The sequence below is a fragment of the Labrus mixtus genome, chromosome 16, assembly GCF_963584025.1.
Source record: "Labrus mixtus chromosome 16, fLabMix1.1, whole genome shotgun sequence".
Lineage (NCBI taxonomy): Eukaryota > Metazoa > Chordata > Actinopteri > Labriformes > Labridae > Labrus > Labrus mixtus.
The window spans coordinates 23,442,067-23,455,527 of record NC_083627.1 but is presented as its reverse complement, the minus strand read 5'-3'; the positions used below and the strand labels follow the sequence as shown (position 1 = coordinate 23,455,527).

The window sequence follows — 13,461 nt, the reverse complement described above, 5'->3', positions numbered from 1 at the left end:
CTCTTGTATTTCCGAAGTCTTGCATTACGTTTATGTTGAGTTACCTCCGCATATATGGAGGACGAGATCTGAAGTATAAATAAATAAATAAATAAATGAATGAATAAATAAATGCGTGAATAAATAAATAAAAACTGGTAAATAAATGGGACATAAATAATTAAATGTCTTAAATTTATGTATTATATTATACATCCACATTTATTTATTTCTACATGTATTTATTTCCACATTTATTTATTTCCACATTTATTTATTTCTACATGTATTTATGTCCACATTTATTTATTTCTACATGTATATATTTCTACATGTATTTATGTCCACATTTATTTATTTATACATGTATTTATTTCTACATGTATTTATTTCCATTTATTTATTTCTACATGTATTTATGTCCACATTTATTTATTTCCACATTTATTTATTTATACATTTATTTATTTCCATTTATTTATTTCTACATGTATTTATGTCCACATTTATTTATTTCCATTTATTTATTTCTACATGTATTTATGTCCACATTTATTTATTTCTACATGTATTTATTGCCACATTTATTTATTTATACATTTATTTATTTCCACATTTATTTATTTATACATTTATTTATTTATTTATTTATACTCCTGTCAGATCTCGTCCTCCATACACATAATGCTTATCTTTGCAAGTGACAGTTGCAAGGGTCGTATAAATATATGAAAGTTAATTTGTTCGCTTTTATAAAGAGGTCAAAAAAGTGACATGAAAAACGAATTGAAAATTTGTATGAGCCATTTTATTACATCATAAAAATCTACTAAAAGTATAAACACAGGATACAAAATGCTCATATAAAATACATACAATAAGGGCCTGGAGAAACACTCAAAAAAAAAGAAAATACTGTGTAGAAAATGAAACATACAAACTAAACTTAATCAACACATCATGCATAAAAGTCATTAAGGCCAATACTTTTCTTTTTTTAATAAAATGCATAGCAAACAAAATAAATTGCTTAAAAAACCATCACTGATAATGATCACAAAGAAAGGTCAAAGGCGTTGTTAGAAGAGAGCTCAGAGATTAATGGCTTATTGTCAAAAATCACACACATAAAATTCATCTAAATGATAAGAAAAATGCTGAAAACAATTCATTAACTTGTGACAAGCTCATTCAAAATACTTGTATATTCTCTAGTTCTTTTTTGTCATTCAGCCTTGGCATGAGTTCACTTAAAGTACAGTATGTCATTGAACTGGACTTGAGGTTGTTTTGTTGGGCACTAGATTTGTTGATTTTTTCTCAAATGAATTTGCAGCTTAGAGGAGTAAGAAAAAAACAAGTGAGAAGGAAAATGTGTCAGTAACAAGGTTGTACTCGAGCTGAAAACTTGTGATCTCAACGTGTTCATTGTCTCAGTCCAAAGATTAATTTGAACTTTTCATTACTTACTAAATGGAGAGGTGCAGGAACTCTGCCACAAAGAAAACAAAACAGAGACATTTTCCTATTTGTGCTGCAGACAAACTTTGCAAATTGAGTACCAAACAAACAATATATAATGCTTATACATGCAAATCAAAGGTAACAAGATTTAATGAATCTTTCATTATCAAAGGACATGTAACATATTCAAGGAGTAGAAATTTTGGGAAATGTACTTTCTGGTGACATATCAGATCACGATTAATTCTACTTTCAGACTTGTACTGTAAATAATAAGCTTTGCCAAACAAAGGGATAGTCAGACTGTTTCATGGCTGTGAGTTGACTCCAGCAGTAAATCATCCCATATCGTTACCAAGGATGTATATTTTCAACTTTTTTACAACATTAAGAAACATCTTTTCATAAGTCAGTTTCAGGTGAGATGATTAACATATTTTATTACACTGGACAAAGCAAGTCTAGCTGTTTCCTGTCTTCATACTAAAAGCTAAGCTAACTTAGCATTATATGTAGTAAAAAGATACAAAAGTGGTATCAATCATCTTATATCACACTCTGCCAAGAAGCACATTTCCAGAAAAAAGGTCAATATATTCCTTTAAGGTTCTGTAACAGTAATATAGCATGAAATTCATAGTTTTATCGGTGTGACAGGTGGTGTAAAAGAGCTTTGAGTAGTCGGAAGACTAGAAAAGCGCTATATAAGCTCAAGTCCATTTACCAAGTCCATCTTCAACATAAAGAAAAAAGAAACGCTGTAAAATGCTTCTTTTAAGACCTCATTAGGATACAGTTTAGTGTTTTTTACATGTCTAACTGTTTTTCATAAAGGCACAATGATCTCAAGCAAGATATAGGGTAATAAAACAATAAAACGGGTCCTGGTTTGAATCATACTCCTTCTCTGTTCTTTGTTTTCTATTTGCTGTCTCCTCAGATTTAGTGTAATCACATCCTGCTGTTGTTGATTATCCATCATTCAGCAGTTAGACTTCTGCCGTTTTACTCGCATAACTCTGTGCCCACAACTCCTTCCAAAACGGAGCCACATATTACCAATCAAACTCTCACTTCCGTCACATGGGGTCTTCCAAAGGCTACCACATGAAATGCCTTCATCCTTATAATGTATTCAATACATTTTAGATAGATATTAAAAAAAATAAAGGTATCACATTTAGACAAAAAAAGGTCCTTCAACATTAAGATATTTGAAAGGTGGTACATTGTTTTAGCCCACTAACACTTTTTACAATCAAACTTTTCTTCCATTATTTAAAAAAACAAACATCAACACAAGTGCTGGTACTGTTTTTGTTTTCAGTACTGTGACTCACACTCGATGAATCATCTCAATAAAAGAGCCCTCAACTCCTTTTTTCTTTTTTTTTTGCCTTCACATTCCCCCTTCAATCACCGCAGTGTGGCTAGTCCTTGTTTCTGCCAGACGAAGCACATGACAAACACAATCTGTATCACAAGAGTATCTCAATAGTCTAAATGTTAAACACTTTGCAGATCCTTTAGTTGATAGCTCACTGGAAAAAAAACAATGTACATTCAGCTGGTGTCACGGTCACCAAGTATACAAGAAACGCTAAATATATGTCCAACGCCTTCACAGAAAAATAGGAAAGAAAAGAAAAGCAATGGTTCACTATCTGATTTAAGAAAAGAAAAAAAAACCTGAGCTGCTGTCAGAGCAATCGGTCACCTGCTGACATTTTTGCAAAGTACCCTCAAAATGTAACATGATTTTTATGCTTACTAGAAAGCCAGTTATCTGTTCCACATACTAACCTTTACTGTCATTAGAACAGGCAGAATAAGGATGTGTATTCATTTGGTTATCTTTGTGGATCCTTACACTGTTGTTGTCTTTGCTTTTTTGTGCTTCTGAAGTATTTTGTTTATTAACACACACACACACACACACACACACACATCGAGTACTTCTTATTAAGGTTTTAAGACCCATACATTTTTAAACTTTCATCTGCCAGGATCTGAAATGCTATACGCTTGAAAATGGTATAAATCATGTTGAAATGAACTTCAGAATGATCCAAACTTTTGATCAGATCAGTTTGGTTAAGATCTCTTTCCTGTACATTCACGGATCAAAGGCAGGATTTCTTTCTGCAGGTCTACTTTGAGTAAATGAAGTAAGAAATATTTTAAAAAGTATGAAACCCTCTAAGTCAGCTGGTATGTCAAACATGTTTATGGGCGTTTTTCTTTTCTTTTTTTTTAAGAAAGCGTGGTTATCCTGTAATCACTAGGCACAAAGAGGTAACGGCTAGAGCGGTGATGTAAGTTTGTGTTCCATGGACTGATGTGCACACTGTAAGTGAAGGCCTAATCACCTGGTCCTCAAACCCAAACACAAGATACATAAGTTCAGACAAGTCACCTTTATGTATAAGTAGTAACTGTTACTGTTACCAGGAATCCGACAGAGTGTGAAAGCTTCTTTCCTCAATAGATGGCGGTGTTTGTTTTTTTTTTAGTGTGAGGGCAGGGTGGCCGTGTTGGCTGCACTGAGCTGACCCACAGCTAACATCAGGATGTCTTTCTTCTCTTTGTAAAATCGCAGCTCTCTGCCCGCCAGCCTGGCGTCCTCCAGTTCTCGCTCTGTGGACGCCACCTCTTGCCCGATAGTTCCCGCTACGCTCTGCTCTCGGTTCACCCAGTCGGCGGCCATCTGAGTGCGCATGTCGTCGTCCAGAGCCCGGTGGGAATAGTGAGCCAGCACCTCCTGAAAATGACACAAGTTGAGTTATAGAAAGGAGGAAAAGAGAAGCAGGGTAGTTAGGTTTGGAGCAACAGATACATGCCCTTTGTTTGCAATACGTGGAAACCACTTCTTAACATAAAAATAGGGACAGCTAGCACAAAACCTACCAGTGAATAAAAATCAGTCAGACTATTAAACAGACAACTCAGTGTGTGTTTTAGTGCGTTATGTTCACACAGACTGATCTGACTATGGCAGACTGATACAGTTCTTTGACTGTAAGGGGAAACTTTGACAAACCTATCGACATCACAAACAAAAAAACAAAAAAATGTAGTCCAGGTCTTTTTTTTAGGTTTATTTTCGTGCTTTTTGTGCCTTCATGTGATAGACAGGACAGTGGATAGAGTCAGAAATCAGGGAAAGAGAGAGATCAGGGATTGACATGCGGGAAAGAAGCCACAGGCCAGACTCAAACCTTGGCTGCCTGCTTGAAGGACTGTAACCTCTGTACATGGGGCGCAGGTATTTTAAGTCACATTTCTTCATTATGCTGATGTATAACTTCAAAAAAAGCAAGCGCCCCAAATACAGATGTTATAGTCTTCTGCGCATCGCTGCCTGGTTTGACTTCCGGCCTATCTCTCTTCAGCTGCCCTACCTTATAAAGTTAAGGGGCAACAAAATACTTAAATAAATAATGAAAATAAAAGATGAGTAAATGTGGCAACAACATCTCAATTTCAGCATCTCAGAGCTGTTGCTACATTGTCGTCAGAAAGGTCACCAATGACTTCATTCTTAGTATTTGATCATATTTGATTTCATCTTATTTGACTTTTGAATTAAGGATGCACCATAACTGACAGTGATATTGCTGTTAGGAGGCCAATGTGGTATCCTCCAGATATGACTGATGTACTTTAGTTACAGTTTCTCCATCATTTGACAAGCTAGCCTTCACAACATGTCCTGCTAAATATCATACAGTTTAACCAATTCTGAATGTGGTAAAAAGGAGTACTTCTAACTCTTAGCTTTATATTCTTAGATACCCTGAGTTTAGGTGTCAGACATGGTGTCTGGATAGTGAAAGTTTAATTGGTGCTTCCTGCATTTTAAGGTACTTCTATGATCCTTAAAAATGTCATCAGAATAAACCAAGAGTTTAGAGTGTAACACAACTGGAGAGCACATGTTTTCAAATGTATGATCTAATCCGTCTGCACCAGTCCTATCTTGTGGGGAAAGATCTGACATTTCAAGCTTGATCCAAAGGCTTCTGGAATCTGACACACAAAAAAAACGAAACACTACCGATGATTGTGTTCATCTGCTCGAGAAGTTAAAGTCTTTGAGTACCTGTCGGGAACACTGTCGTTCTCTCATGGCTTTGAGACTCCCGTTCCAGTGCAGCAGCTGGAACACAGTCATCAGCTCCTGAAACATAAACACAGCCAAGCCAGCAGAAAAAAAAAAAGAGCGGTTAACTAAATATGTAGCAATTCAAAAACGCAAAGCATGCATGCTTCCTTCACATTTCCTTTCTTTCACTTTGACTTTAGGTGAAGATACTGCAGCTCAGTAGAAGATAAACACGTAGAAACATCTTGTTTGGTTTATTTATACAATCTTAGCTCAACACCAGCACTTTGCAAATGCTATTTTCCACAGTGCGTCAAAATGCTACTCAGTACTACACAGACATTCCTGAGGTCAATGCACCTGAAACTCCAGCATGGATTTTCCTTTGTTGGACTCGAGCATGAAGCGAAAGGCTCCAATTCCTGTGTTGGGATTGTCAGCCTCTTCTCTGTTGCCCTGCAAACAAAAGCAGAGTCCAGTAAATCCCAATGTGATGTATCAACCCCGGACAACAGTTGAATAGAAAACAGTTTTGGGCGGTTACTCTAACACATGATGTGATAGGATGGATGTCTTCATGGAGAAAGTTTCACCTACGATTTATTTAAGTTGTTTACAATAAAGTTTGTAAATGCCTTGAAAACATTTTCCACACTTCAAATATAAATTTGTAAATGGTGCTAAATGCATTGAACAAAAAAACTTGCTTATGTGTCCTTTCTCACATTTATTACCACAGTTTTCTTCCCACTGTTGAGAAAAAATGCTCAACACATCACACTTAACGTACATTGAAGGTGGCCAGCGCCTCACTGACGCTCTTCTCGATGAAGTCGTCCGTGATGCGGCGGGAAGGATGTTCATTAAAAACAGAGTTCATCAGGGCAATCTTGGCAGCGCTGCGTCTCGCCTCTGCTTTGGTGGGACAGAACTGTCAAAACATTGAGGAAGAAAATGCATTAGCACTCCCGACACACACACACACACACACACACACACACAATCACAAGCACAGGAAAAAAACTGTCCGAGAGCCAAACATAGCTGGTGTTTATGTGGAGTGCACTCAGCAAGAGACCTTCATTTGCTGGCCTGTGGTTCCTGGGGAGTTTGAATCAATATTTGGTGTGCAGTGTTTGCAGACTCTCTCACATTCTCTAACAACGATTACATGACTGTACCTGGAAACTTCCGAAGCAGCTTCCTCCAGGAAGACTCACATAGCAAACGTAAGGAGGGCTGTTGGATGGGACCATTTCATAAACGACAAGAGCTCCGTTCCTCAGGTCGGCCCCTCTGGTAAGCTTCATCTGCCAAAACTCCTGTAAGGCCTCCACCACGTTTACTAAAGTGCCCAGAGATCACAGAAGACTGGTCACATATAATGCTCATCATCAACACTTTGTTTAATAAGTTAGAATAGAATAGAATTACTTTATTGATCCCAAACTGGGAAATTGTGGTGTTACAGCAGCAGGTTATCAGCAAATAAAACAATATAAGAATAGATACATAAATAAACACTTAAAATATAAAAAAATAAGAATAGGAAGAGATTTATACATCAAGGATTTAACTTAACATTCCTACTGGTTTAAAAAAAATGAAAAATGAAATACAACATTTATTCAGGCTAATATGGCTAGCGTATCCACATGAAGATATTCTGCACATAGTTAATGACTGTGTGACATCCTCTCCAGGGTGGGAGGGGGGGCAGGTCATTTCAAGGATACCAGAAGTTTTTTCCTGTTGTTATTTGAAATAAGAGGAAATTCTGCATCATCTCAATAGAGCTGCTGAAAAACCACACAACCCCTTAATGTGTCCACGGGAGAAAGTTTCAGTCCTGCCTTCAGCCAGAGGGAACAACAAGCAACAAAAACGGGGCAGGAAAATTAGAAACGATTATTTGGCCTGGAGAGAAAGAGAGCGCAGCTGCAGCCAACTTTATCCAAAAAGCTCTTTGACTTCTGTTGCCTCTCGGCTCCTTCCCCGCTGAGCTCTCGCCGTTTGATACGAGCACAGGCAGCGAGCAGGCAGCCTGCCTCTTTTCTCTGAGTCTGGAGTGAGATCAGAACACTTAAAGGCTGCAGCTCTGGGACTAGCGAGGGCTTCTGTAAACAAGGCGAGCTATATCCTGGCATCTGATAGATGAATCCCTTAACAGCGAACCTGTTTTTATTGCTCTTAATGTGTGCAAAGCTGTAAATGAATCTCTTGTTGTTTGTAACGACACTAAAACGGCAGTTATGGCTCTATAAACTTTTACACAAGTTGATCTCTGAAAACATCACAGAGCAAATCTCTTACAAATATTAAATCTTAACCATTCGATCCACAGTATATGTATTACATTTTAGTGGATTGTTTAGATGTTTCTCTAAATATGAAGCCACGAAGAGAGAAAACAACAAAGTTGTTTTTGAGCATCTACAGGGTCCAGGAGAGAGATGACATCCTACATTTTTGTCTGTTTTTTTATGATTCATTTTTGAAGGATTTCCTGAGAGATATAGCAGGAAGAGACAGGAAATATTAGGAGATAGTGGAGGATGGAATATCACAATGGCGCTGGCCCAGACTCAAACCCACAATTCAGCAGTTATTCCATATCTGACTAAAATAGCACAGAGGATTTAAAAATAGATCAAACATGAAGAGAAGTGAACACTACTTCAGTGTGTCTTCACAATGTTTGAGTTGGGAATAAGCATTTCATTTCCCTGGTAATGGCCCTGATTATTATAACTGGGGGACATGTATAAAAACCTATACTAGTCTACAATGGCCTGGGGAAATAGTGACAAATACAAAATGTGATCATTTGTCTGTGACATCTACTTCTTCCCACGGGTAAATGACCGAACTGGAGCAACATTAGGACCAAAATAATGCCCTGATGAACGCCTTTGTGTAGCTGCCAATGTGGAGGGTGTTAAGTCGCCTAAATGAGATAGAGGAGGGAAGAGGCTGAGCATGAGGGGACAATCTTTTGGAAATAAATCCTCTTAGCACCAAACAGGAACACTTCGTCTTAGCTGACTACAGCTGGCATTACAGCAGACATGTGGTGTAATGTACGTTTTTAACATAGCTCTCTCTGTGTGCTGCAGTTACAAGTAAAAAGATAAAAGATTATTCAACTTTTGACATTTCATCACCACGAGGCATTCTATAAAAAAATCAGATTTTTAAACAACCTTTTTCAGGCTATTATGTCTTTTAAAAAGACACACCACCTAACATCCATATGGTATTACTTGTAAGTCTGGGTAGTAAACAACATGTGCAGGCTCATTTCTCTAAAAGTTGGTTTGACATTGATGTTTTGATCAATACTAGATATTTAAACCACTACATCATTACTTTTGACAGCATCTGAATCACCTAGGCTTACCTTTCCTTTGTTATGCATATTTTTAAGTTCATTGTTGGTCCAGTATTGTGTTGGTGTGCATTGTAAATTTTGACACTTAAACGTGACAAATGATAAAAGCCTATTGTTCTTTAATGTAATCCCCCAGAGCTGTGGCACTTAATCCTATAGTGAGGTGAATGTAGTCAAAGTTACTATAGCTATGTGGATACAGAGACAGTGTGTTAACATTCAATCTGTTGTACATGTTCTAAAACAATATAAAGTGAAAATCTGTGACACTGTCAGACATGAATAGCCTTCAACAGGAATGCAGTTCGTGTTTTTTCCGTTGTTAATAAAAGGTCCAAACAAATGGCGCAGCTAAAAGTGGAAAAGTGGAAACTCAACAGAACTCAGGAATATATTAACTTGACATGTATCACCATTAGACATTACCTCTGCCATAACCTTGTGTGTGTTTGGCGAAGCTGCGGACCACAGCCTCCACCGCCTCCTTCAGCACCGCCGGGTTCCCCGGGTTACAGTGTCCGGCAGCCCCCGGCCCCAGCCCGGCTCCCAACCCGCCGTACAAGCTGTGGAGCTGTAACGGAGGCGGCGGAGGAGGAGGCCCGGACGAGGCGGCCAGCAGCACCGGGGAGGGAAGGAGCGGTGCGATGGGGACGGTTACCCCAGGCCGGAGAGATGAGCGGAGGGTCCCGGTCGGTCCTGAACCGAATCCGATCCCCGGCTGTAGCCTCTGAGGGCGGATACTGTTCACGTTGGATTCCATTGTCCCAACGTAACGTCTGCAAAGTCCCGGTCCGGATGAGATTGAAATCCGGCTGCTTAAGGTTAAAAAATGGTCTCCTGGGACTAAATGAACAAAGTATTAGCGGGCTTTTGTCAATCACAGCCGAAAGAAGTGGTTATCCGTGTTGATTCGACACATATCACTGCTGCTATGCATCCTCACTCTCTGGATTAGACTGCGAGATTGTCAGTCAAATGATGCCTTCAAGGACACCTCGTATTATAGGCAATATGTTCAGAGGACCAAAGCGAAGTAGCCTACTTTTCATGTTTAGCCATTGATGTCCGTGGTTTAAGTTTATTATCGTACATTGACTGCTTAACGCATAATAGATTGTGTTTTTTCTCATTTTGTGTGCTTTGTTATAAGTATGTAACATGTTTCCTTTTCGTGAAATGGTAACTCCACTAGACTACCTATTGTTTTTACCAAAAGAAAAGCTGTGATTCCACCACCAGCATCCTTTCCTAGGGACTAAGAACCTTTGGAAGAACTCAGTGTATTTCCTCTGCAACAGAATTTGTGTAACAAAAGTTCTAGGGGCTTTACACGTAAAAGTTCCTGCTCATCTTGTGTATAATCAGTTGTAAAATGTAAGTCTACACAAGTCATTTCAACGTGTTAAGCCCCCTTGTTTAAATGTGATAGAATGTCAGCTCACACTGTGTGACCGAATTGTTTGCGAAATGCGGAAGAGAAAAAAAAAGCATTTCTTCTAGTGTCTGCTTGAGGCTGGTTCCAAGAGCCCCAGAGTTCACATAGACACACCACATTCAAAGCCTGGTTCAAAAAACAAAATAGGCCTGATTGTTTATTGTCCTAATGGGCACACACTGTACAGGGGGAATTTTTTAATAACTTATTGTAATAGCTTCTTATACTGTATTATTTAAGTTGTTGCTAGTTCTGCTTTATTTCCTTGTTAATTGTTTAGCACCAATACACCAAGTCAAATTCCTTGTATGTGTAAATGTACTTGGCAATAAACCCTGATTCTGATTCTGATCCATTTTGTTTTTATGAATAATACGAGTTATACATACAAGGCTGACCTGATTGAGAGGAGGCTTAAATCCTGCCTCAGCTCCAGCTCTGTAGTTAGGTTTTCTGAAAGTTAGGCAGAGACATGATTTCCAGCTTTGTCCATTCATATTTACAGTCTATGTTTACGATGCAAGACCAAAACTAAAGATTCATGTGCTCACATCCTACAACCCAATTGTAGGGGGAAACAACCGGAGAGCTCACACTGCACAAGTCAAATTGGGACTGAGCATTTGCAATTGTTATTAGATAACTCCTAAAGAAATAGGTTGTCAGATATGTGTATTTCAGTTGTCTCATATGCACACCTCAAATACACAAGTCAGCATAAGCGCTCTCTCACACACACACACACACACACACACACACACACACACACACACACACACACACACACACACACACAATCTGCATCACAAATAAACACAAGTCTACTAGTATCCAAAGTTGATTTCAGAGGGGGAACACTGATTAAACAGGCATGCCAGCTGTTTCCATGGTGATTTTAGATGCTGTCTATCACTTTTTCTGATTGTGCAGACACAATCAGAAAAAGTCCTGAAATCGGAGAATCGACCCGTGGCTCTGCTCTCGCTGTGCAAGTGTGTTCAGTCGTATGACCAAAAAAATCAAACATGCCAGAAAATCATTGGACCGGTCGAGAGCAGCTGATCAGGCTGTGATTGGCCACTGTGCCTCAGTGTGCACGACTGAAGATGTTCATTGGGGCTGAAATTCGGCCCAACTTAAAAATCAGTTGTACGATTTAAAAATAGATCAGGCTGAAATCATATAGTGAACACCCGGCTTTACAGTTTACTTATTGAAGGTTAACAAATATTTAATTGAATAGAATGACATTGAAAATTAAAAGAAAGGTTCTGAAAGCTGAGGTTATAATACATTTCCTGAAACATCAATTTTGTTGATTTGATGAAAAGATAGCTCCACTTTTATTGCATGTAGTTTTCAAATATGCTCTCTTGTTGTTTTTCCAACATTTTCTCCAGCACCTGAACGCAGCAAGGGAAAGTCAGAGAAATATCAAGACACGAAATCTGAGCCTCCTCTGTTCTCTCTCCTGGCACCAACAGAGCACAGCCACAGTGAGGCTTTACAGTTCCAGCTCTGCAGCCTGAAGCATGTGATTAAAACTTGGAAGCAGACTCACTCGTTTTTTACTTGATAAGAGGTCTCAACAAAAAGTTCCCTCTTTTTGACACTGAGAGAAATCATCCATAGTTGGGTTTCACTTTGAGTAGGTGGACCACCAGCTCTGTACAGAACAAAGACCCTTAGAGGAAATGAGACCTCCTCCTGAGCTTCCTAAATGTTTTTTATGACTCCATGGAACTTGGGTAATTTTTCATTCAGGCTGTGGTCTGCTGTGAAACCAAAAGAGCTTAAAACAGGGACAATGGAGCATTTCAATTGATCTTTTTTCTTTACTCTTTTTTTTAAATTTTAGTTAATTAGTGAAAATCTCCCTAAAAATGACTAAGTCAAACATACACAATGTAGCCTGTAAGCTTTGTTCACTGAGGAGGAAACACACAACAGGAAAGCCATATATCACAATTGTAATGAGTGTTTGGCTCACTGGAGGGCGTGCTCTCATTTCAATACATCAGTTTGCAATGCAACTCAGTTATATTTTTGCTTCGTTTGCATAAGCTGCTCAGCAGGGTCGACGTTTATCAGAGCAAAGATACAACATATATAACTTTAATGCAGGGAAGTTTGAAGTAAATCAAAGACAAGTCACAAGAAAGAAAACTGAATGTACTTAATCTTTTCTTGACCTTTAGTCATATTTCTTCCATATACTGTAATTCTTGATCAAATTACAATTAACAGAGGAACAGCGATCTTAAACATGTTGTTTCACCACATTGAGCTGAACATTGGTGTTAACTTCATGAGTTAACTTTAGTGTTCTCTTCTTGAGTGTCTTTCATTTGATCCTTTTTTTTTATCATTCTTATCTCCTTCATTTACTTGTGGGTTTAATGACAGTTAAACATTCAAAGTAAAGTACAAACATAGCAAATATAAACTTTAAATCACATTGCCTTGCTTGTTAGGTTTCTGGTATCTGTGTAGTAACTTCTCAACCCGTTTCATTTTGATATTTCACCAAAAATGTGTCATCCCTACATGCCAAAGCAAAGATTGTTCCATGTCTGAAAACTATTTTTATCTTCACTAAGAGAGAAAAGGTTTAAAAGATATGTTGAAACAAAAAGCTGTTTCCACTAGTGGAGTCCAGGCCGATGGTGAACAGTCTGTGGACTGAGAGAATAACCTCTGGTAGAACACATTCCCACATCTGGTTTTGATTTAAGCTTTATGTCAAACTCTGACTTTTAAAACTCCAATGCAGGGGCTTTCCCAATAGATGAACAGAGACTTGTTGTACTGTAGTACAAGTTTTATGAATCAGCTCATGTTTTTAATGCTCACTGCTTACATACTTGAGTTCCCCCCCCCCCCCCCCCCCCCTATCCTGGATGACTGATGGGGTGAAGTTGAGTTGAGAAATAATGACTTTACAACAACCATAAAGATAAACGGAAGGCCAATACGTGTTGGATGTTAACCAAAGGTAGAAGGTGTACATCCACATGAACAAGTGTCAGACTCTTCTCAATACTTTCATCACATTTCTGTTTCTCTTTAATGTAGTTCAAAATGCTT

At 38.3% G+C, this 13,461-nt stretch overlaps 1 protein-coding gene across 1 annotated transcript; it reads right to left on the bottom strand.

Annotated features, from left to right (window-relative positions):
* Positions 1-765: 765 nt before the first annotated feature.
* Positions 766-9,907, bottom strand: lix1l (limb and CNS expressed 1 like). The gene is made up of 6 exons (XM_061059202.1): positions 9,366-9,907; positions 6,730-6,893; positions 6,339-6,479; positions 5,909-6,004; positions 5,546-5,623; positions 766-4,204 (listed from the first exon to the last, which is right to left on the bottom strand). The coding sequence occupies exons 1-6, from the start codon at positions 9,697-9,699 to the stop codon at positions 3,953-3,955; spliced, it is 1,065 nt and encodes a 354-aa protein (XP_060915185.1). The 5' UTR covers positions 9,700-9,907; the 3' UTR covers positions 766-3,952.
* Between the last annotated feature and the right edge of the window lie 3,554 nt (positions 9,908-13,461).